This window comes from Nannospalax galili, unplaced genomic scaffold, assembly GCF_000622305.1.
Source record: "Nannospalax galili isolate Female #2095 unplaced genomic scaffold, S.galili_v1.0 scaffold138, whole genome shotgun sequence".
Taxonomy (NCBI): domain Eukaryota; kingdom Metazoa; phylum Chordata; class Mammalia; order Rodentia; family Spalacidae; genus Nannospalax; species Nannospalax galili.
The window spans coordinates 1,010,907-1,034,489 of NW_008341333.1; the positions used below are offsets into that span (position 1 = coordinate 1,010,907).

A 23,583-nucleotide genomic window follows, 5' to 3' on the forward strand; every position below is an offset into this window, starting at 1 on the left:
AACTTGTAAGCCAAATCAACACCAGCTTGCTTTTGGTCATTGTGTTTTATCATAGCAACAGAGATCAAACTAGAACAGTGCTACAGGACAAGAACATAAGAAACAAACTAGAAACTCTACCTCACCCATAATTTTTAATATGAAGCTAGAGCAGAAAATAAATTACATATTAAACTACTCAAAGTATAAATAGCCACCACGAAAGTAAATACAGGAGTACTTGTAATTTCTACTCAAAATTATCTAGATCATACAAAATGGTCCCAAATTCCTAGAGGGACTTTACTTGACATGAGTCACCTGCTTGCAAGAGTTGATCAAACAGGTCCACAGAAGCTTTGACTTTTCTCAGTCTGATTCGTTCCTTCAGGGCAGCTTCACTTCTATCTTCAATCTGAGGTTCAAAGCACTCAGGCATTAAACACTAGAAAACAAGATGATTAAACTACTATAAACAAGCAAAGGTAATAGGATAACCAAGCAGGACAAGGCTTTTCAAATCAACACACCAAAATAAAACTTCACTGCTCCAATTCACGTTTTTTTACACTAGCATGAATATCTAAGTGAGTCTAAAAAAAAATTAGACAAGAACAAAAAAAAGTCAATAAACTTCTCCATCCTGAAAAAGCCTGTTTAGCCATCTCCTGCCTTAAATAAGAATTGAAGAACACCCAAACGTAAGAATTACGGGCTGGAGAGATGGCTCAGCGGTTAAGAGCACTAACTGCTCTTCAAGAGGACCTGGGTTTGATTCCCAGCATTCTTCTGACCTCCATGGGCATTATACTGCATGGGTACACTTACACAAATGCAGGCAATACACTCATACACATAAAATAAAAATAATAAAAAGAAAAAAAGGATTCAATTCATATCTGAAGACTCCATTTCCAACTGAGGGTCTCTACTTCAAGTTCACCTTCATATTTGTTCCTGTTAAATCTCCTCTTCTTCCTTTACTGTCCAATCTTGGTTAATGGTGACAGAGTACATCAAGTTTCTAAAAGCTAAAACATTTTCCTGGGTGCTGTTACCCTCAAAACATCTGATCAATACCACCAAGGTACCCTGATTTTACTTTACCAGCAAATTTGTTCAAATACATTTGGATTGATTTATCATCTTACCCTAGGCACTAGGGATTCAGAGGTTAAAAATGAAAGGGGGTCGGGGGGTGTTGGTGAGATGGCTCAGTGGTCAGGAGCAGGGGTATAGCTTAGTGACAGAGTTTACATGAGGCTTTGTGCTCCATCCCCAATCACACATACACGAGAGAGAGAGAGAGAGAGAGAGAGAGAGAGAGAGAGAGACAGAGACAGAGAGACAGAGAGATAGACAGAGAAGGAAACAGACTGGCATGGAGATATTATTATACTACAATGTGAAATGGTGCTACCAACTATAGAGGCAAGAGACCCTTGGAAAGCTTCAAACAATAGAGCACAGGGCCACCTTCGGTCAAAAACGTAAAGCAGGAGTGGCGCACAGTGGCACCTGCCTAAATGCTCCAAATACTTAGGAGGCAGAGGCAGGCAGATCACTGTGAGTTCAAGGTCACCTGGTCTAGAAAAAGATCCGGTCTCAAAAAAATCCCCCCAAAAAACCCAAACCAAAAAGAACAACCAACACCCCTTAAAAGTGGTGTGGGCCAACATACTATAATTCTGTGGATGCCACTGTTCTAATTTAGGGCTTTAATATTTTTATTATGCAGGTGCACTGGCTATCACCAGAAGTTGCTACATGAAAACAGGATGGCTGTGTCAAAGTGTGAATTTCGGGAAGCAGGGCAGTATACAAAATGAGCCATGAGATTAGTATTTCCACTCATCTGTTTTGCTCACTACTCTACTGAGGAAACTGAACACAGTGAGTGCTCAGCAAGCACTACATAAATACTGTAGGACTACAGAACAAAAGGGTAGTCAGAAGTGCCATCTAAGTTCAAAGAGGAATCTAGATATACAAAAATGTCAAATGGTGTATAAGGGTGAGTCAAAGTGGAGGGGTGTGAACTATAAAAGGAGAAAATGAGCATGGAAACCTAACAGGATGTTTATAAGGAAAGGTAGAAAGCTACCAAAGGAAACGGAAAAGTAGAGAAGGGGTTGGGGAGATGGCTCAGCGGTTAAGGGTTCAGTTCCCAGCATCCACGTGGCAGCGGCTAACAACTGTCCTTAGCTCCAGTTTTAGAAGATCCAATGCCTTCTTCTGGCCTCCACTGGAATTTCACACACGGGCACACTTACATACATGTAGGCACAATACTCATATATATAAAATAAAAATTAATTAAAAAACAATCACCACAGGGGTAAAAATCTAAGAGTAGCACTAGGTTGAAGAGCAATTACACACAAAAGGAATTTTAAAAGGTTAGTAAAGATTTCTCATTCAAATATTCAGGGCACCTAAATAGTTAAACATTAGCTACAGAAGCATGGTTTAATTGATATATTATGTGAAAAACACAATTACCTCGCCTTACCGGTATATGAGGTTCAGCTACATCCTTCTGAAAATATTTGGGATGTGAATTAATAATAAACTTTGCTGCAGTCTCCCCAGACTTCTTTGCCAATAAAAATGAACGCTATATATACATAAAAAGATTTAGACATAATTTAGATTCAAGTAAAGACCTCAAGCAAGAATTAACCCCCCACCAAGAAGGTAAAACACATGAAATCTCAACCACAAACCAAATTACAGTATGCTGTATGTCTCATTTCTACTGAGTCACATAATTTCAGGTCATGTTTTAAATATAGTTCAACATGTGTACACGCACACAGACATACACTTAGACTGAATGTGTTAAAAGACTTTAAATAAGCCCTAGGGAGGCAGACACAGGAGGATCTCTGTGAGTTCAAGGCTGGTCTGGTCTACATGTAAGTTCCAGGCTAGCTGGGGCTACAGAGAGACCCTGTCTCAAAAAGACCAAAAAAAAAAAAAAAGACTTTAATTATTAAAACTAAAAACCCAAATCTTCTTTAGAGGCAATATTTAAATCTTTTTGACAAAAGTAGTAAAAGATTCAAAAATCTACTGATTTGTCAATATTTATATTAAACTACTTATTTATTCTTAAAAACCATTAAGATTTTTTTAAAAACTACTAAAAGTTACATAAAAATACTCACAGATTCCAGAGTGGATGTTGGTAAGAGGTAAGGGTCATCTTGAAATGCATAAGGGGCAGCTGTGGGATCCTGTGGAAAAGAGACAGACTTCTTTTTAGATTATAAATTTCATGAGCTTTGGTGACGAACAAAAATTCTGTAAAATATACTTTAATTATTAATGAAACATGTAGCCAGGCGTGGTGGCGCACGCCTTTAATCCCAGCACTTGGGAGGCAGAGGCAGAGGCAGAGGCAGGTAGATCTCAGCATTTGAGACCAGCCTGGTCTATATAGTAAGTTCCAGGCCAGCTGGGGCTACAGGGAGACCGTCTCAAAAAATAACAAAAAAGAACAACAAAAAAGAAACACACATGTTCATACACATATATCTGCATATATTCATACACATGGATATATAAAGGTAACATGCTAATACCTATATATCAGCTCTGTAAGACTTAAATTATGCACAACTTAGAGTAAATAAACTCAAATCCTCATGGCTGCATCTCAAAATAATTTTTTTTTTAATTTTCTGGTACTAGGGACTGAACCCAGGACCTTGCACAAAGTAAGTGAGCACTTTGCCTCTATGTTATTTCCTCAGGCCTATTTCTTAGGATTTCAGTGTATTATTACTTGGAACCACCACTGTTTTCAACTCTAGATAAAGATCCTATGGATTAACTAGTCCTGCCATCAATTTCCTGGAATGGGATTTCCCTCACACTATGATCACTATACATCCACTCTCAGATTCATTTAAGAGCCCCTTCTCCAGGGGTTGGGGAAATGGCTGTGTGCAAGCACAAGGCCCAGAACCTACATAAATGCTGGATGGGCATGGTGGCCCACTTGTAATTCTAGAAGGCAGAGGCAGGCGATTCCCAGAACAAGCTGGCTAGCTTAGAATAGCTGTTACTGATGTACTCTGGATTCCACTAAGCCCCTGCCTCAGTGAGTAAGGTGGAGAGTGACTGATTGAGGAAGATTCTCCATGTCAACATTGGGCTTCCACACCCACCCATGCAAACACACACACAGTCTCTTCTCCAAATAGGGAAAACTACAGGGCCCACTCAGTTCTGAACAGCATTTCAGATGCCTATTTACTGACAAGTGAACAGCTCAGAATTCTCAGTGCTTTCCAAGTGGCAAGATAATGCCCAAATCCATGGATGCTCAAGTCCCTTATAAAATGATAGCATTTGCACACAGTGTGTGCATATCCTATGTACTCTGGATTATTTAAGTATTAACATCTTGAGCAATGTAAACAATGTTATACTTTAGAGGATGACAAGAAAAGACTGTACACATTGAGTTCAGATGTAGTATTTTTCAGTTTCTTTTGGCAGTTGGCTGAATCTACAGATGGAACACCCATGGACATGGAAGGCTTTTTAAACTCTTTTCTCAGGTGTCAGTGCACACTTGGCCCAACACTCTTAAATTTTAAAAATCTACAAAACAAAACAGTTCTGGATATATCTGATAGCCAACATCTCCACAAAGACAGACTATTGTAAAATGATCTACTTATTTTAGCCTCTCCCCTACAGCTGAAATGAAAAGTAGTTTGGGGCCAGAGAGATGATTCTTCAGGTATAAGAGGTTGTTGCCAAGCCTCATGACCAGAGTTTGATCCTCAGCACCCACTTAGTGGAAGGAAACAACCAACTCCCACAGGTTGTACTCTGACCTCCACAAGCCCATTGTGACATATGCACCCACACTCATACACAAAAATACAAAACAAATCTAAAAAAACTTTTAAAATGTAGCTTCTAGTATGGATTTGGGGGAAGGGGTAGCCATTGCCTTCAGTTGTGTATGCCAATAGTAGTTCACCAGGCTCCAAAGGATAGTTCCAAACCTGTGGTCACACAGACGGCACTGGCCAAAGTCAGTGGGTCACAAAGCAAATATACATGAATGTAGGAAAGGGACATGTAGGGAAGAAGAGGATGTCAGATGAGAGTAAACAGAACGCATTATATACAAAGAACAAATTCAACCAATAAAAAAGTAGTTTGAAGCTTCCAGCTAATGAAAGAGACAATCAAGGACAAAGTTCAATTTTGATGTACGTCTTGTTTTAGTGTATGTACCTCCTAGATTAGAACCCCTGTTCCTGAACTGTCAACAGAACAAATTTTTCACAATTGACACCATCAGGATAACAGCAATAATAAAATGGATGTATGTACCAAGCATACCCTTTGCGCCATGTACTGTCTTAAACCCTTTAATGTAACTCATTCAACTCTAACCAGAATCTTGCGGTTTGCTGATCATCTTATAGATTGGGAAACAAAAGAATGAAGAGATAAAGTAACTTCATTAGACTACTCAGGAAATGAACAAATCATTGGAATGACTGTTTTTTCTTTTCTCTTTTTGGTAATGGAGCTCAGACACAAGGCCTCACTCAAGCAAAGCACACACTATCACTGAGCTTTCAAACTCCAGTCCAGATACCTGCTGATACAGGGCTTTACTATGTGGTCTAGGCTGACCATAAACTCGTGATGCCTCTGCCTTAGCCTTCTAGTTGTTTCCAAAGACTACAAGTCTCCAGAATCATGCCTAGCAGGAACCATGTTTTTAATTTTTCTTTTATGCATGAGTATTTTGCCTACATACATATAAGTGCGCCACATGTGTACAGTACCAGCAGAGGCCAGAAGAGGGCATTGGATCCCCATGAATTAGAGCTGTGGAAGGTTGTTAGATGCCATGTGGATACTGGGAACTGAACCTGGGTTCTCTGTAAGAGTAGCAAGTGCTCATCTCTCCAGTCCCAGGATCCTTTTAAATTAATGTACTATTGTCAGAAGAAAAGATGCATTATGTCTCAAAGTTACCACAAAGATCACTGCTCTGCAGAGTCAATCTCTCACAAACAAGCATTTCTTTTAAATAAATTTAATTTCATTTTTAGGAATTAGCATTTCAATAAGCTTTCCCAGTCATTAAAAAGTATTAATATGGCATGAAAACACTGCAAGGTTATAACATCCTACCCAGCCCTAGGCCAGTCACTTTAAATTGTTTCCCCACTTGCCAAAGTAAGGGACTGGTTTAATTTTTGAGAAATTTTCTAGATGTGCAACAGTTTAATTCTGAACAAAGAGGAATAACATTAAATGTGCTATTAGCCTAAAATTCCACTTACCCTGTTTACTGTAGATGCAAGAGCCTGAAGAACAGCCACTTTATCCCTAGAATGATAAGTTAACCTTTATCAGGGCTATTTTTAGGCAAAAAGTGAACAAGTGATTTTACTCTCAGATGAACTCTGACAGTAAGACCTAGGACTATTACTTACAAGGTCACTAGAACAAAAATAGGTGAAAGCTGGGCATGACTGCTTATGTCTATAATCTCAGCAACAGGAGAGCAGAGGCAGGATTAAAAGCTTGAGACAGCCTGGGCTACTAGCAAGACTCTGACTCAATATCCAAGGACTGGGAATCTAGCTTAGAGCACTTGTGGATCCTCAGCACCAAAAAAAAAAAAAAAATCTGTTTTTCCAGAGATTATTGCAGTTATACCACTGGTCGCACAGATTTTCTGTGACTTGCCCAAGCCTAAGTGGCACATTTAGGATACAACCTCTACACCTAAGACTCATGGAACACAGAGGAAGGGATGAAGAGAACACTAATGCATCTTCCAAGTCTCATCAATGAAACTCCCTCATGCAACAGAGGGCCAGGAACACAAAAGGCCACAAATGGCCAAAATGCAGAGAGCAAGAGTCGGCAGAGTGTGGGTCCTTGGACAGTTCTCTTGTATTGAGGTCCACCCATCCAGGGCTCAGGGACCGCTGAGGAAGAAGGGACAGAAAGATTGTAAGAGCCAGGAAGGAGGTGCATGACCATATGGAAACAGTCCTACAGGCAATTGGGACCCTTCTCATACAAACCCACAGCAATGGTATCAGCATGCACAAGACTCATTCAAACTCAGGCAGACAGAAATCCAGTACAGAACCATGGAAATGAACAGCAAGCCCCAATTCCAGTCAAAGAATTATTGGCAGCTGATTATTGCTAGGTGAGGAAGAGCTCATCTTGCAGAGAGAGACTCTAGATAGGCTGACTAGACCCCAGTGGATGAACTTGCACTGAGGGACAATTCAGGACACTAACTTTACATAATAAGCTTTAACACAAATGACAGAATGTATGAACTCCAGGGAGCAGGGGCTATGGAAGGGTGCAAAAGGGGAAGGGATATAACAACGATTTTAAGTATCAAAGATAAAAATTTAGGGGTGGAGAGATGGCTCAGTGGTTAAGAGCACTGACTGCTCTTGCAGAGGGCCTGGGTTCGATTCCCAGCACCCACATAGCAGCTACGAACCGTCCTTAATTCCAGTTCCAGGGGAATCCAAAGTCCTCTTCTGACCTCCGCGGCACTGCATGACATGGGTACACTCACATACATGCAGGCAATACACTCATACACATAAAATAAAAATAATAAATAAAAATATTAACCAAAAATAAAAGAAAAAAAATTTAATGAAAAGTTTCTGTTTTTTTTTGCTATGAACTTGACTGGCTGATATACATGACTCCTGTTGCTTCATTTTTCATTTGTACTCTAACCCAGTACCTAATACCACTACCCAGGGCTACTGATTCCTACTCTCACTCATAAAACTACCTTGTCAACTGGGGCTGGACAGATGGTTCAGTGGTAAGAGCACTGGCTGATCTTGCAGAGGAACTGGGTTTGGTTCAAACTCAAGATTCTATGCCTCAGCTTCCTAAATGTTGGGATTACAGATTACAGATGAGTAGGTGGAGGACCCCTTTAATGTCAGGACTCTGGAGGCAGAGGTGGAGGTAGACGGATCTCTGTGAGATAGAGGCCAGCTTGGTATACTTAGTGAGTTCCAGGCCAAATGGGGCTATAAGGAGATCTTAAAGAGAATACAAAAAAGAAAAAAAAGAGGTCATTACAATAAATATATTACCTTTAAGTGCTGGAGCAAAACTTCTTGTATAAATGAAGATGACCTTGAACTTCTGATCCTCCTGCCTCCACACCTTCAATGCTAAGATTACACATATGTACCACATCTTTTTTTGGCAAATAGAGTGATAGGACTATGAGTTTGCTGTCTAAACTCCTCAGCTCTGCCAGCACAGAATAAAAGCTAGGAAATATGTAAACAAATTAAGTCATGACCCCTCAAAACTTTGAATTTGGGGTCAGAGATGGCTCAGTGAGAGTGGTTTCCAGAAGACCAGAGTTTGGTTTCTAATACTCACATTGGGTGACTTATAACCTCTCTTAACTCCAGGTGATCTAGCCTTATCTTCTAGTCTCTGAGGGCAGCCTCCCTTACCCTACACATGGCAGATACTTACACAGACACATATGAATAAACAAAAAGAGATCTTAAAATAATGATATTTGAGCCGGGCGTGGTGGCGCACACCTTTAATCCTAGCACTCGGGAGGCCGAGGCAGGCGGATCTCTGTGAGTTCAAGGCCAGCCTGGTCTACATAGTGAGTTCCAAGACAGCAGGGGCTACAGGGAGACCCTGTCTCAAAAAGACCAAAAAAAGATATCTGAATGTCATTATCATTTTCATGCTACCTTATTGTCTTTAGATCCCCAACTATATAAAACACACACACACACACACACACACACACAGAAATTAGCTTATGGACTGTATGACAAAAAGGTCTTGATTTGTTGACCAATGCTATTAACTATCTCATTTCATGTGTTCTAACATTTTCTGCAGGCCTGCCTGTACTCCTACCACCAGCTCCATCACGATCATGCCCCACTCTGCCTTACTAAACTCTCTACCGGTGCATCTCTTCCCAGCTGGAAGGGGGTGGTGGTGGTGGTGTGTGTGTGTATTTTTAATTTTTTTTTTGGTTTTTGAAACAGGGTCTTCCAGTAGCCCCAGCTAGCCTGGAACTCACTATGTAGACCAGGCTGGCCTCGAACTCAGAGATCCATCTGCCTCTGCCTCCTGAGTGCTGGGACTAAAGGGGCATGCCACCACCCCGGCTTGGAAGGTATATTTTTAACAAAGTCTCTGAGTACCTCTACACAGTTTAAGGCTATTGCTAAATTATAAATTTTCAATAAAAACCAATTAGTGTAAAAGAATACGTTTTGTTTCTGGGTCGGGTTTTACTATCTAGCCTTGGCTGGCCAGGAACTTGTGATAATCTTCCTGCTTCTGCTTCCTGAGTGCTGGGATTACAAGTGTATGACCAAACACTCAGCACAAAACAACACTCCAAATATGTCCTGAGTTTTTGCTAACTATGTGCATAAAATTACCCATATATGGTATGAGTATAAGGTATAAAACAGGTGAAATAATCAGTTTGGGAACATATTCCCCAAACATTCCTTCTTTTGTATTTCTGGTAGCTTTCTTGAGTATAGAGGTTGGTAAAATGCTGTGCACTGGAATAACATCAGAAATGCCTTATTTACAGATTAACTACATTCCAACTCTTGGCCAGAGAAGACAAATGAATCTATTTATATCTGTAATGAAATATTTGATAATCACTAAAAATTAATTAAAAGCATTATATACAAAAGCACATCTAACAATCCAATTCTAAACTAAATGTAGAGTTTACATAAAAATAAGTATGATTGGGGCTGGAGAGATGGCTCAGTGGTTAAGAACACTAGCTGTTCTTGCAGAAGACCCAGGTTCAAATCCCAGTACCCACATGGCAGCTAACAACCATCCATAACTCCAGTTCCAGGGGATCCAACAGCCTCTTCTGTCCTCTGTGGGCACTGTACTTACTACATGCAGGCAATACCGCACACACATAAAATAAAAATAATAAAATATCTTTAAAAAAAGAGCACTGTCGGGTGTGGTGGCACACACCTTTAATCTCAGAACTCAGGCAGGCAGATCTCTGAGTTCAAGGCCAGCCTGGTCTACATAGTGAGTTCCAGGACAGCTGGGCCTACAGAGAAACCCTGTCTCAAAAAGACCGGGGCGGGGGAAGAGAAAGAGCACCAACAGCCCTTGCAGAAGACCCCAGTTCAAATCCCAGCACCCATATGGCGGGCAAACAACTAACTACCCAAAACTCCAATTCCAAGAGCTCTGATGCCCTCTTCTGACCCCTGTGGGCACTGCACAACACAAGTGCACTTATATACATGCAGGCAATACATTTACACACATAATAAAAATAGTAAATAAAATAAAAAACAAGAGCAGCATTTAAAAAAAATAAGGATTACATTATGCATTTTTAAAATAAAAATGATCACATATTAATATTTGTCTACATGCAACAGGCACTGTTTAAACCCTTATGTTTCATTTATAATAAGCACCCAACTATTTGCTGAATGAACAGCAAATGAATACTCACCAAATTTTCTTTTTTGGAATGATTACTTTTTCAATCCCTTAAATGAGAAAAATGAACCAAAATAAATTAATTTCCTAATATTATAACTACAAAGAAATACATTTGTTTGTTTACAGACAGGGTCTACTTGTAGCCACAGATGGCCTGGAACTCACTATATAGACCAGGCTGGCCTAAATCTCTGACATCCACCTGCCTCTGCCTCTGCCTCTGCTGGGACAAAAGGCATGTGCCACCAAGCCGGGCTAGAAATTCAATTTTTAAAAATAAAAAAGTCTCCATTTCCCTGGTTAGGACTCCTATATTAAGTCATATAAAGACTACAAATACTCTCCAGATAATAAAGTAATTAATAAGAATAAAATAAAATTATTCTTTTGAGTTTTTAATATACCTGCTTTATCAGTTCTTTCAACCTTTTGGAGGGCTGCACTTCCAGAATAAAATCTGCATAAAAAGGAAAAAGAAAAGACCTAATGTCATTATTATTCATTAATGAAATTCGCAGTTCATCTGCATTTTCATGCATGTATTGAGCCCAAATTTTGTAACTATCCTGCATCAACTAACTGCCTAACTTGTCATTGTATCTATCTAAACAGTATGTCCAATACAACATGTTACTCTTATCTAGCCATTCTATTCTATTTATCTTCCTATCCTATCTATCCATCTATCGATCAATCTCGATCTATCTATGTGGTTCTAGGAATTGATCCAGAGCCTTATCCATAGTAGGCAAGCTTTGAGCACCTGGACTGAAATACACAGAAATTCAGCTTAGGAAACCTACAATACTTTGAGGGTACAGAGATCAATTTAGTGAGTTTCTGCTTTCACAGACAGCACCCTGACAGCAAAGGCCTACCTCACAGCAATTATGGCAAAGTTCAAAACACCCATGGCCTTCTTTTAACAACTAAGAATGTATCAACTGTACAAGACCTATATTTAAACTTTGAACTGCTATATTCTCAGAGGCTCAAAAGTTATTTTTGTCCTTTATTGAAATATTGATCCATGACTAAGTCTTACATCTTATTCATGGATAACTATATACTTACTATTATCCTAGAAATACAGTCAACAAGATAATGCAGAGTTTGTATTAATTTTATGTATTTTGTTCTGTTTTTTTGGAGAGAGGGTTTCATGATGTAGCTCTGGCTGGCTGGAATTCAGAGTTTCTGCCTTTGCCTCCCAAGTGCTGGGACCAAAGGTGTGTAACACCGTGCCAGTCGTAGAGAATTCCATTGTTTTTTTAAATGTGTATGAGTGTTTTGCCTGCATGTAAAGTACACCTGTCATACAGCGCTTGTGGAGGTCAGAAGAAGGTGTCAAGTCCCCTGGACGATCATTAACTGCTATGTGGGTGCTAGGAATAGAACCCAGGTCCTCTGGAAGAGCAGTAGTGCTCTCAACCACTGAGCCATCTCTCCAGCCCCCTGGATTCCATTCTTAAATGGCATCCTGAAAAAATTTTTATGTGATTACGGAGGAAAATTCTTCCTCCACTGGCACCTGGTCTAAGGCACCATTTTAATTACTCTCAAAGAAAAACTGAAAAAAAAAAAAAACAACCAAGCAAAAACAGCCTCATATTATTATTGTGTGAGGATGGGCACACTGCTACCATAGCACAGCATATGTGGTCAGAGGACAACTGTGTGGGGTTGGTTCTCTCTTTTCACCATCATCTAGGTTCTGGGATAAAACTTGGGTCAACGTGCAAGCAGGGCAAGCACCTCCATTAGGCCATCTCACTGGCACTCAGGTATCATTTTAAAGCAGTATTTTTCTATGGAAAGGGCATTTTAGAAATAGATCAATGCTTCCAAGTCATGTTATTTGTTTCTCATGATATCACAAAAGGATCCTCACTCTCTTGAAAATGCATACCAAGAGATCGATGCTATCATGCAAAGAAAACAGGCAAAAATGTCAGGATTAGACACTACCAAGAAAGGGAGGACTCTGGGCATGGTGGCATACACCTTTAATCCCAGTGCTCAGGTGGCAGATTTCCCTGAGTTCCAGGTCAGCCAGGGCTACATAGACTGTATTTTTTGTTTTACTTTTTTAAAGTTTCTGTTATGCCAATCGGAGTGTCATATCTCACGGATTCCCTACAAAACTTTCACATGGTTATTGCTAGCTAGAATTTGCTTAAGAGAAAATCTAAGGAAAGGGATGTAAAATAAGGTTTTTCTTGATTTGGGGGTAATCAGCATGCATGAGGTCTCGGATTCAACACACCAAAGAAATAAAGTTAAGTTTCTAGTTTTCACTATATCTTACTGCCTCTCATATTTCTACATGGCCGAGTAAAAAAATCACGTAAATAGCTGATATACTTCTCAAGTTTTAACTATCATCATATCCGAAGAGTGGAGTCATTGCCATTCGTTTATATTTTTTGAGAGACTGTAGTCCCAGCTGGCCTAGAGCTACGGAGACCAGCCTGGCCCGGTTCTCAGAGATCCACCTGCCTCTTACAAGCATGCGCCACCACGCAAAGCCGGTCATTCGTTTTGTTCTTTTGTTTTTATTAAAACCTAATTGCCTTGGCTCAAAATTCTCAAAACATTCAGTCCACAGTGGCGATCACAAACTCCTTTTCCTTTGAGAAAACCTTTTCCTGCGGACGGGGTTACAATGAGTTAACAGGTATTTAAAAAGAAAAAAAAATGTGGTGGGGCTTGTAGAAGTCACCTATTGAAATGCAAATTTCCCGAGCGCACGGCACAAGTTTAAAGGACAACCTTAATTCTAAGGTGTTATAACCAACCAATAAAACCTCGCGAAAGAACACACGCTGTTGGAACTCTCTCACCGGGGGCACCTCGTGTCGCCTTTGGGAGCACACCGCCGCGAGAAAGGGCATGCGCACAGCACTGCACCCCACCTAGTTCCACAACTCAGGTAGATACAGGGCTAAGTTGACTAAGGGTCTTCTTTGTGGCCCGCCCTAAGGTTCTCTTACCTGCAGCGAGGTGTCGGGTCACTCACACCTGCCCCTCCCTTGGTCTGCTGCAGGCGAAGCCCGCTGCGAAAGCTCAGCCAGCTCCGGGACGCTGCTGCCGCCATCTTGGAACCCTTGGCAGAGCATGCTGGGAAAGCAAGCACCCAGGCCCTGAGGGCCCTAGGGGCGGAGACGGCGTGGAACACCTCAGCTAGAAATAGGTGGTTCCAAGGTCACGATTGTAAAGACTACCGCCGAAATTAAAGAGTCAATACACCTCGTTCACCTCCAACAAACAATTAAATTATTTAATGTTTCATGTGTGTCTTTGATTATTTTTAAAAGGAAAGCGAATCCTGGAACTACCCCCCCCCCGCCGCCGCAACAGTGATCTGGTCCACCTCAAGACGCCCGGCAGCTTTTCCCGCGCGCAAGCGCAGCGAGAATCTCATGGTGGCTACGCGCAGGGAGTGTAGCGTTTGCTGGTACTGACTTGGAACCTCTCTCGGGTTGACGGATCTCCAAACCGACCTTGAAGATGCTGGCCCCGAAAAACATGACCTGGCGGCGGCTGCAGGGCATTTCGTTCGGGATGTATTCGGCCGAGGAGCTCAAGTAAGGAGCTGGTGGGAAGCACGCGGAGCGGGGTTCTCGAGGTGGGCTCCGGGAACTACGATTCCCAGAAGGCCGTGCGCCTAGCCTATTTAATGGCGGCCGCGGCACGGGTGTGGGATGGTGGGAAGGAACGTACCTTGATCTGGGTAGTCCCGCTTTGCGGCTCTTTGTCCGCTCATCTCTTGGTTATTTAGCAAGATTTGTGTAATTTATACATTAATGCCAGTCACCCGGTTATTAACAGCCTGATTAGACTCTTGTCTAAGATAATTATCCTTCAACTCTCAGATCCGGCTATAAATTATCTTTACCGCTATACTCCCCCAGTTACTACACATCGCAAGAACTCTCTTTAATCCTTTTGATCACTGTAACGTTGGACAAACTCGAACACATTCATAAACTTCTCTCTTTCCTAACCTGTCTTTGTTCTATTTCTGTAACGAGTACTTTTTTAATGCCTTCTCGTCCTCAATCAGTCTACAAGTCATTGAGCATTTTTTGGTAGTCCGTGTCTTTCTGTTAAAACTTGATGTTCCTGAGGCTGGAGAGATGGCTCACCTGTTGAGCACACTGACTGTTCTTGCAGAAGACCCGGGTTCGAATCCCAGCACCCACATGACAGCTCACAATTGTTCATAACTCCAGTTCCAGGGGATCCGACAGCCTCTTCTTACCTCCGCGGGCATTGCACAACACGGGTGCACTTACATGCAGGCATCACACTCATACACATAAAATAAAAATAGTAAATATTTAAAAAAAAAAAAAAAACTTGGGTGTTCCTCTAGGTGCTATTCTGGTCGTAGTTTTTTGTTGTTTTTTCTTTTCTTTTGGTCTTTTTGAGACAGAGTCTCCTTGCAGCCCCAGCTGGCCTGGCCTTGAGCTCAGAGATCCACCTGTCTCTGCCTCCTGAGTACTGGGATTAAAGGTGTGTGCCACCATGCCCGACCTTGTTGCTGTTTTCTTGTTCTGTTATTTCTAGAGTTTCTCACTACTTTTATAATTGATATTCCGGATTTCTTTTTCTGAATTCCATTTATTGATCTTTTTTTGTTTGAGACACACACAACACCTTAAACTCATGTTGAAAACTCAGTATGGACCCCCCCTCCCCCACTAAAGGAAGTTGCCTCCTAAAGTGGTGTGCCAGGTTTAATGCAAAATGCAGAAATTATTCCAGACCCGTCTTCCAACATCTATCATTTATTGGGCTTTTGCTGTATCTCACCTATTTTGTTTCATAGTCTCCATGTCATGTTTGAATTGTCCTTTCCTTTCATCATCCAAACTCAGCACTATCTAGCCCAGGCTCTTCTCCCCTCAGCTGTTAGAATTATTCTTGTGTAGTACAAATGTACTCGGGCTAAGGTTACCCATTAAAACCTTCCTATGGATTTGCCCTCAGTGTGGCGCCACCTACAAAGACTGTCATGAGGCCAGTGCTGATTTTAGCTCTAACATTGTCCCATCTCTATAGAGAAGTAACTTCCACATTGCAGAATCTGATAAGGTGTTTGAACATTTGGGCCTTTAAGAGGTATCCTCTGCATGCAGTAGCCTTTCTGCCAGAGGGGCCTGCTTCCCACTGCCCCCTTCAAACTGGCACGCTCAAGGCTCAGTTCATTGTCCTCATCTATCTGTACTGATACTCTGTGCCTTGGTGACTTTCTTCATGGTTGTCTTCCTCCTAACTTTCAGTCTTATTTGCTTCACTCCTTTAGCCTCAAGTTGAATAAGTGGATGAATAAACTGAGCTCCAGGTGACACTGGTCACAATGTGTTTTAGTAGAAATTCCCCTTATATCATCACTGGTCTTAAGTAGATTCAATTTCAGTCAAAAGCAAACATGTTTTAGATTGCTTCAAGTTTTTAAAAATATTTTAATTTTATTTTATGTGTATAAATGTATTGCTTACATGCATGTAAGTGCACCCATGTCATGCAATGCCCACAGAGGTCAGAAGAGGGCATTGGATTCCCCTGGAACTGGAGTTACAGATGGTTATTCTTCACCATGTGGGTGCTGGGAATTGAACACAGTCCTCTGCAAGAGCAGCCAGTGCTCTTAACCACTGAGCCACTCTCTAGCCCTCCTTTTTCTTTTCTTTTTTTTTTTTTGGTCTTTTTTTGAGACAGGGTCTCCCTGTAGCCCCAGCTGTCCTGGAACTCACTATGTAGACGAGGCTGGCCTTGAACGCACAGAGATCTGCCTGCCTCTGCCTCCTGAGTGCTGGGATTAAAGGCCTGCACCACACCTGGCCCTTTTTCTTTTTTAAAGATAAAATTGTGTTGTTTTCAAACAGATACAGCATGAGTATCTCCATCACTAACACTGTAGACTTTTTTGGATCTAGCATTAAATAATTAACACTGATTTTTATTGCATAGGATCTGATAGCTCTCCATTTTATTGAGAATAGACACCGTGCCCTTAGAATGTCATGTCACGGAAGGGCCATTCTGGTGTCTTGGTCTCACTTCTGCTTCAGTCACCTTAGCCTTGCTTTCTCAGAACACCACAGGCACACTCCCTTTTCAGGCTTTTTGTCCCCCTGCTTTTTGGCCTAAAGCCCCTCTGTCCAGGTAACTTTATTGCTTGCTCCTTCATCTTCAGGACTTTTCCCTCTTCCTTAGTGTGGGCATCGCTGACCCCTGGCCTTTGTTGTTCTTTTCTTTCTCTATGTCGTTTTCTCCATAAAACTGGAGTCCTCCTGTCCAACTAGCGGTATACTTTGTTTGGTTTTCTCTCTGTTTCTTTCCCTCTAGTAGCATATAAGACCTATAAAGCATAGAGATTGTTTCCCCAGCACCTACAACCATGTGTGCTGATTAGTTTTTATTGTTAACTTGACATACCCTAGAGTCACCTGAGAAAAGGAAACCTCAATTGAGGAATTTCCCAGATCAGATTGGCCTGTGGCTAGGTCTGTAAGAGAATGTCTGTCTTGATTGATACGGGAGGGCCCAGCCCACTGTGGGTGGCACTGTCCCTTGGCAGGTGGATCTGGATTGTATAAGAAAGCTAGCTGAGTGAAGCCAGTAAGCAGTGTTTTTCCATGGTCTACTTCAAGCTCTTGCCTTGAGTTCCAGCCCTGGCTCCCTTCAGTGATTGACCTGGACCCTTTATTTATAAGATGAAATAAACCCTTTCCTCCCCCAGGTTGTTTTTGATCATGGTGTTTCTCACAACAACAGAAAGCAAACTAGAATACTGTATCTGGCACATTAGCTATTTATTAAGGGCATAAGTGGATGGGTGGAAGAATTACATGCTGAGCACTTGGTGCTGTTAGTCCTTACTACAACTGGTTGTGATGGTGTCTCTGGTTATAGAAAAGGAAATTCCAGCCCAGAGAATAAAATGTCCTTATAGGAACTGGCAGAGGTCACACTCAAACCCAAGTTTCCTGGTCTTTACAAGTCTGTTCTCCAGGAGAATCCTTATTGGTTGTTCCTCATCTCCCTCTTAAAATGGTAAGAGAGATTTTCCCTCTTCCTTAGCAGAGAGTGGGAACTTGCTCAAGACACTATATTTTATGTGTGTTTCTTCTAATTATCCCAATAGGGCTCCTGTCATACCCAAGCTTTAAATAAAAAAAGTTAAGAAGTAGGGGAGAGATGGCTCAGTGGTTAAGCATATACTGCTTTTGCAGAGGACCTGAGTTTGATTCCCAGCACCACCTTGAGCATCTCATAACCTCCTGTTATTGTAGCTTCAGGGATCTAACACCACTGGCCTCTGCAGGCACCCCACACACATGCACATACCCCCATACAAACACACATACACATAACTAACAATAATAAAAACATATCTTTTTTTTTTTTTTTTAAAGTTGAACTATAACTCAACAGCAGAAAGAAAATTGTGATTTTTAAAAGGATAAAGGGGACTGGAGAGATGGCTCTGCAACTCTGCTACTCTTGTAGACTACCTGGGTTCGAATCCCAGCATCCACATAGTGGCTAATAACCATCTGTAACCCCAGTTCCAGGAGATTCAACACCCTCTTCTGACCTCCATGGACATTATATACACGTAGGCAATACACTCATACACATAAAAAATAATAATAAAATGTTTTTAAAAATGAAAGGCTAGGCTGAGTGTGGTGACACATGGTTTTAATCCCAGCACTTGGGAGGCAGAGGCAGGCGGATCTCTGTGAGTTCAAGGCCAGTCTGGTCTACAAAGTGAGTTCCAGGGGCTACAGGGAGACCCTGTCTCAAAAAGACAAAAAAAAAAAAGGATAAAGGGAGCTGCGTGTGGTATCATATACCTAGAATCTTAGCGCTTGGGAAGCAGAGGGAGGAGAATCAGGAGTCTGAGAGTCTGAGGCCAGCTTGCACTGCCGATCTCAAAAAACCAGAAGTTGGACTGGTGAGCTGGATGTAAAAAAGCCTGATGTGATGTCTGCATCTGTAGTCTCAGCGTTCCTACAGCACGGTGGGAGGCAGAAACAGGAGGGTCACCTGGAGGAGTTACCCAGCCTGGAGTTTGCAGCACAGCAGTTACATGAGACCTTGCTTCAACAAGGAAAGGAGAGAGCCAACTCCTGAAAGTTGAACTCTGATTTCCATGTGTGCATCCTGGCATGAATGCATGTCATCCCCTCCCCCCACACACATATCATACACACTCGTGCACATGCACACACAATGAATTAAAATAAATTGTAAAGGACTTGGATTGACATGCCTTAGAGGATTAACAAATGGCTAATAAGCACATGAGAAGAGGCACAACATCCTAAAATCAGTGCAGATCAAAACCACAGATACCACCCCAAAACTATTAGCATAGTTACTATGGGGACGGGAATGTAAAACGGTACAACCACTGTGAAAAACAATATTACCGTATGATCCAAGAATTTTACATCTGAGTATATACACAAATGTTCAAAGCAGTATTATTCACAATAGCCAAAAAGTAGAAACAGCCCAAGTGTCTTTATCAGTAGATGAGTCAATAAAATAGGATATATACACACAATGGAGTATTACTGAGCCCTAAAAAAGGAAAGAAATTCCGATACATATTATCATAACTTTGAAGATAGTATGCTTACTGAAATAAGCCAATCATAAAAGTGATTCCACTTACATAAACAGGTACCTAAAACAGATGAATTGAAATAGTAAAAAAGCAGCTGCCAGGAGGTTCAGGGTGTGTGCATGCATGTGTGTGTGCGCGCGTGCGCATGTGCATTCAGAGGTTGAATGGGTACAGAGCTTGTGTTTTGCAAGATGAAGAGTTTTGGAGGTGGATAGAGTTGATGATGTCAGTGTGCAATGTACTTAATACCACCGAACTGTACTACTAAAATGGTTAACGTGCTGGGCTTGGTGACCCATGCTTTAATCCCAACACTCAGGAGGCAGAGATGGGTGGAGCAATATGAGTTTGAGGCCAGCCTGTTCTACATAGAGAGTTCCAGGCCAACTAGTACTACATTGTTTCAATAACAATATGTTTTATGTATATTTTCTTACAATTTCAAAAGTTAAGATTAAAAGCCACGAAATCAGTTTTTGTTAAGCTAAGTAATTTGTTCAGCATTACTCGGTACAAGGTTGTAGGCTGATTCCATGCTGGGGGAAGAGGCCACATACATGACATTGTGAGCTAGATGAAAGTGTCTATTGAAGTTAGCTTACTGGTGGAAAGGTGATCAGGTAGATGACAGCCGTGACAACAAGGCAGTAGCCACATGGCTTTGGTATGGCACTGACGATAGCATCCTAGAACCGAACAGCTTCATTCTGATGGGCCACCACCAGTTTACGCAAGTCACTGTCCATGAGGTGTTGCTTTTATGTTGGTTTTTTCTAGTGAGAGATTGGGGTGGTTTCTTTGGCCTTGTTTATTTTGTAAACTAGGAAGTGTTTAAAAGGCAAAACAGGCTTTGCAAAAGTACATAAATGTCACTTAACAAGGAGGTTACTTTTTGACAAATGCAGCATTAGGCAGTTTCATTGTTGTGTCAGCATAAGAGTATAGTTGTGCACACCTGGCTAGTATGGCCTGGTAAACACCAAGGGTGTGTGATGTTTACTGTCATAATGGGCACAACATTGAGAAAAATGCTGTCAGTTGGTGAGTGGCTAGTTGACAATTTTTTTTTTAAATGTGTTTTAGTGTTTTTCCTACATGTACGTAAGTGCATCCATGTCATGCATTGCCTATAGAGGTGGGAAGCGGGTGTCGGAACCCCCTGGAATGGAGTTTTGGATGGTTTTTAGCCGCCGTGTGTGCTCAAACTGAAGCAGGAGCAGCCAGTGCTCTTGAGCACCTTTCCAGCCCCTGGTTGACAGTTCTTTAGGTGACTCCACTAAACCAAACATGATCTATGATGAAACCTGTGCAAGTCTTATTTCTCTACTCTTTCAATATTTGTGTTTAATTTTTTGAATTTCTTTCTCTGCATACAGGGACTATTGTATGGGATTCACTTCATTGACAGATCTGGACTTTATGGTCAGATCTGCTTTATAACCTGCCTTTCCCACATCAACATCAGAGAAGTTGGTAACCTGAGCTTTTTTTTTTTTTAATCTCCTCAGGAAATTAAGTGTAAAATCTATTACGAACCCTCGCTATGTGGACAGCCTTGGAAACCCTTCAGCAAATGGCCTTTACGATTTAGCTTTGGGGCCTGCGGATTCCAAAGAAGTGTGCTCCACCTGTGTACAGGATTTCAACAACTGCTCCGGGCACCTAGGCCACATCGAGCTCCCACTCACAGTGTATAACCCTCTCCTCTTTGATGTATGTGCTTCATTGGGCACGTGGGTCCTTGGGACTGCTGGGATTGTGAGGGCCTTCTCTCATCCTTCTTTTTAAAAAAGAAATAAAACTGGGCATGGTGGTGCATGCATGCATGCCTTTAGAGTCCCAGCACTGGGCAGGCTGAGGCAGGCAGATCTCTGTGAATTCAGTCAGCCTGGTCTGCATAGTGAGTTCCAGGCCAGCTGGGGCTACAGGAGAGATCCTGTCTCAAAAAAGACCAAAAAAGAAAAAAAAAAAAAAGACAAACCTTGCGCCCAGTACCTTGAGGGTCCATTGCTGAAATGTTTGAAACCAAGGGTCTCATTCAGATTATAGACTATTTACAATAATATGATAGTTATGATATCTTGGGGATGGAACCTAAGTATAAACATGAAATTCATTCATAGTTTATATATATCTTATATTCTTAGCCTTAGGGTAAAGTTATATAGTTCTAATGTGCCTGCATTTTGACTTCAGTCCATCAAGTGAAGTCAGGTGTTGAGATTTTTTTAAAAAATATTTTATTTATTATTTTTATTTTATGCGTATGAATGTGTTGCCTATATGTTGGGACTCAAAGTTTTGAAATTTAGGTTTTCAGAGATGCTCAACCTGTCACTTAAATTTGCCCTACAGCCCTACCTAAAGAAAGTTCAGTTTCTTTCCAGTTGAAAAGAGCCACAGCTTGATTGTTCATGTGGAAGGGAAATATTTAGTGAGCTACCCACCCACCTATGCAAGACCCAGGATCCAACCCAGACTTAATGAACTGATTTCCATCGCTGCACCTTTGCTTCGACGGCTTTGTGCCCTTCACACACCTGGGTGACGCTTTCCTAATAACAGAAGGAACTGGTGTTCCAAGGCTGCCGGCCTCTCAGGGATCTAGTCTCACTTGTTGGCAGGAGAAGCAAAACCCAGAAGGAAAAAGGGTAACATGAAGAGGAAGGTGCTGTCTCTAGACCGCCACTGTGTTCAGTGTAGACCGCCACTGTGTTCAGCTTCTTGTATCACATAACCTAGCCTCCAGGGGTTGTTTTTAAGCCTCTCAGATTGTGATATGCATATGGACAGAGTTTGTCTGTTAAACATATTAAAGTTTTATTTAGGTAGTTTGATTAAAACAAAAGGAATTCCTTTTCTGGAACCATAACATCCTAAGTAAATTCCAAATTTGAATGGGTTAAAAATGAAACCATAAAAGAAATATAAGGGAGTATTTGTCTAGTTCTCAGGGTCAACATGGCCTTCAGCATATCAGCTAAAGTAGAATTCTTAAGTAAATAGACCAAGGAAAGGAAAACTTCTTGAGTACACTGAACACAGCACAGGTTCTGTATCTCTCTTTAACGTCTTGTTTCTTTTTGTCCCCGTTCTTTAGAAACTCTACCTGCTGCTCCGAGGCTCCTGTTTAAATTGTCACATGCTGACTTGTCCCCGGGCTGTGATTCACCTGTTGGTCTGCCAGCTGAGGGTTCTAGAAGTTGGAGCCCTACAAGCTGTCTATGAACTTGAGCGAATTCTGAGCAGGGTACGTGGGTAATGGTAGTCATGGAAATCGGGAAAGCCAAATGATCGGGAACCAGAGATGTTTATGTTATCCTTAATTACCATGCCAGTAGTCTTCACAGTGTTTGACCTTTGTATCTTACAGTGATGCCAAATAACGGTAAAAACAGGAAGCTAGAAGAGTACTGAGGAAATGGAATAAGAACAGCAGTGAAAGGCCATTCCGTCCATTAGCTGGCTTTCTCCCTCCCCAGGACTTAGAACGTAATCTGAGTCCTTCTAGTTTTGTTACACCTCTTTAGTTTGTTTACTGTAGAATATTTAAGAGTTTTTAAAACTTTTATTTATTTATCTGTGCATGCGCGTGCACACATACATACATACATGCAGGTACCCTTGGAAGTCAGAAGGTGTTGATCACCTGGGGTTGGAGTTAACAGTTAATTGTGAGTTGCTGGGAATTGAACTCATCCTCTGCAAGAGCAGCAAGTGCTCTTTAACCACTGAGCTATCTCTCCAGCCCCTTAGTGTAGAACATTTTGATGTAGAAGATTCTTTGTCATGATGCTTGTTTGAAGACTCAAGGGAAATTGACTTGTAGAATTTTTCACATTCTGAGGCTGTCTGATGATTTCTTTATTGGATTCACATGTGTGAAGAAAACAGTCTACAAGATAGAGGCTACTTTACCTTACATCACTTGATGGTGTACATGTGACCAGATTATCTCATCATTAGTTATGCTGAGTTTGGTTACTTTTAAATACTTTGGTGATCACTAGATCTCTGTATTGTAAAAAGACTTCCTTCCGTACACATTTACTAAAAAGCTTTATGGTACTGTTATAAGTATATTATATAAAATTTGGCTTTCTGTGTTGACGTATCAAAATATTTTTTGTTTGAAATAATCTGGTAGAGTGTCTTAGCAATTCAGATATTTCATACACTTTCAGATTTTCAACACAATTCTATGGTCTGTAAATTAGAGCATCTGTTTCTTTCCAATTCATATTTTTTTGGTGTTTTTCTTTGTTTTCTTTCTTATCCTGTCCTAGTGGCTAACACTTGTATTTATGCTGAAGTGATTATATTTCTTCTTTTTTTTTTAATGTTAAAGTATATATTTAGATTTTTTTTTAAACTAATGTTTAAATTACTGTTTTTTTTTTTTTTTTTTTTTT

At 41.1% G+C, this 23,583-nt stretch overlaps 2 protein-coding genes across 4 annotated transcripts in view; one reads left to right on the forward strand and one right to left on the reverse strand.

Annotated features, from left to right (window-relative positions):
- Positions 1 to 13,670, reverse strand: part of Ptcd3 (pentatricopeptide repeat domain 3) — a 35,013-nt gene extending 21,343 nt beyond the window's left edge. The window contains exons 1-7 of one of the 2 annotated variants that reach the window (XM_008836746.3): positions 13,515 to 13,670; positions 10,926 to 10,978; positions 10,532 to 10,568; positions 6,309 to 6,354; positions 3,150 to 3,218; positions 2,492 to 2,596; positions 301 to 424 (exon numbers count right to left, since the gene is read on the reverse strand). In XM_008836746.3, coding sequence (XP_008834968.1) covers positions 301 to 424; positions 2,492 to 2,596; positions 3,150 to 3,218; positions 6,309 to 6,354; positions 10,532 to 10,568; positions 10,926 to 10,978; positions 13,515 to 13,618 — 538 coding nt within the window. In that variant the 5' untranslated portion in view covers positions 13,619 to 13,670. The remainder of the gene's footprint in view (positions 1 to 300; positions 425 to 2,491; positions 2,597 to 3,149; positions 3,219 to 6,308; positions 6,355 to 10,531; positions 10,569 to 10,925; positions 10,979 to 13,514) is intronic. The other variant, XM_029565195.1, reaches the window with a different exon arrangement.
- Positions 13,671 to 13,872: 202 nt separating this feature from the next.
- Positions 13,873 to 23,583, forward strand: part of Polr1a (RNA polymerase I subunit A) — an 87,819-nt gene continuing 78,108 nt past the window's right edge. Inside the window, exons 1-3 of one of the 2 annotated variants that reach the window (XM_008836750.3) lie at positions 13,873 to 14,108; positions 20,680 to 20,884; positions 22,272 to 22,421. In XM_008836750.3, coding sequence (XP_008834972.1) covers positions 14,032 to 14,108; positions 20,680 to 20,884; positions 22,272 to 22,421 — 432 coding nt within the window. In that variant the 5' untranslated portion in view covers positions 13,873 to 14,031. The remainder of the gene's footprint in view (positions 14,109 to 20,679; positions 20,885 to 22,271; positions 22,422 to 23,583) is intronic. The other variant, XM_008836749.3, reaches the window with a different exon arrangement.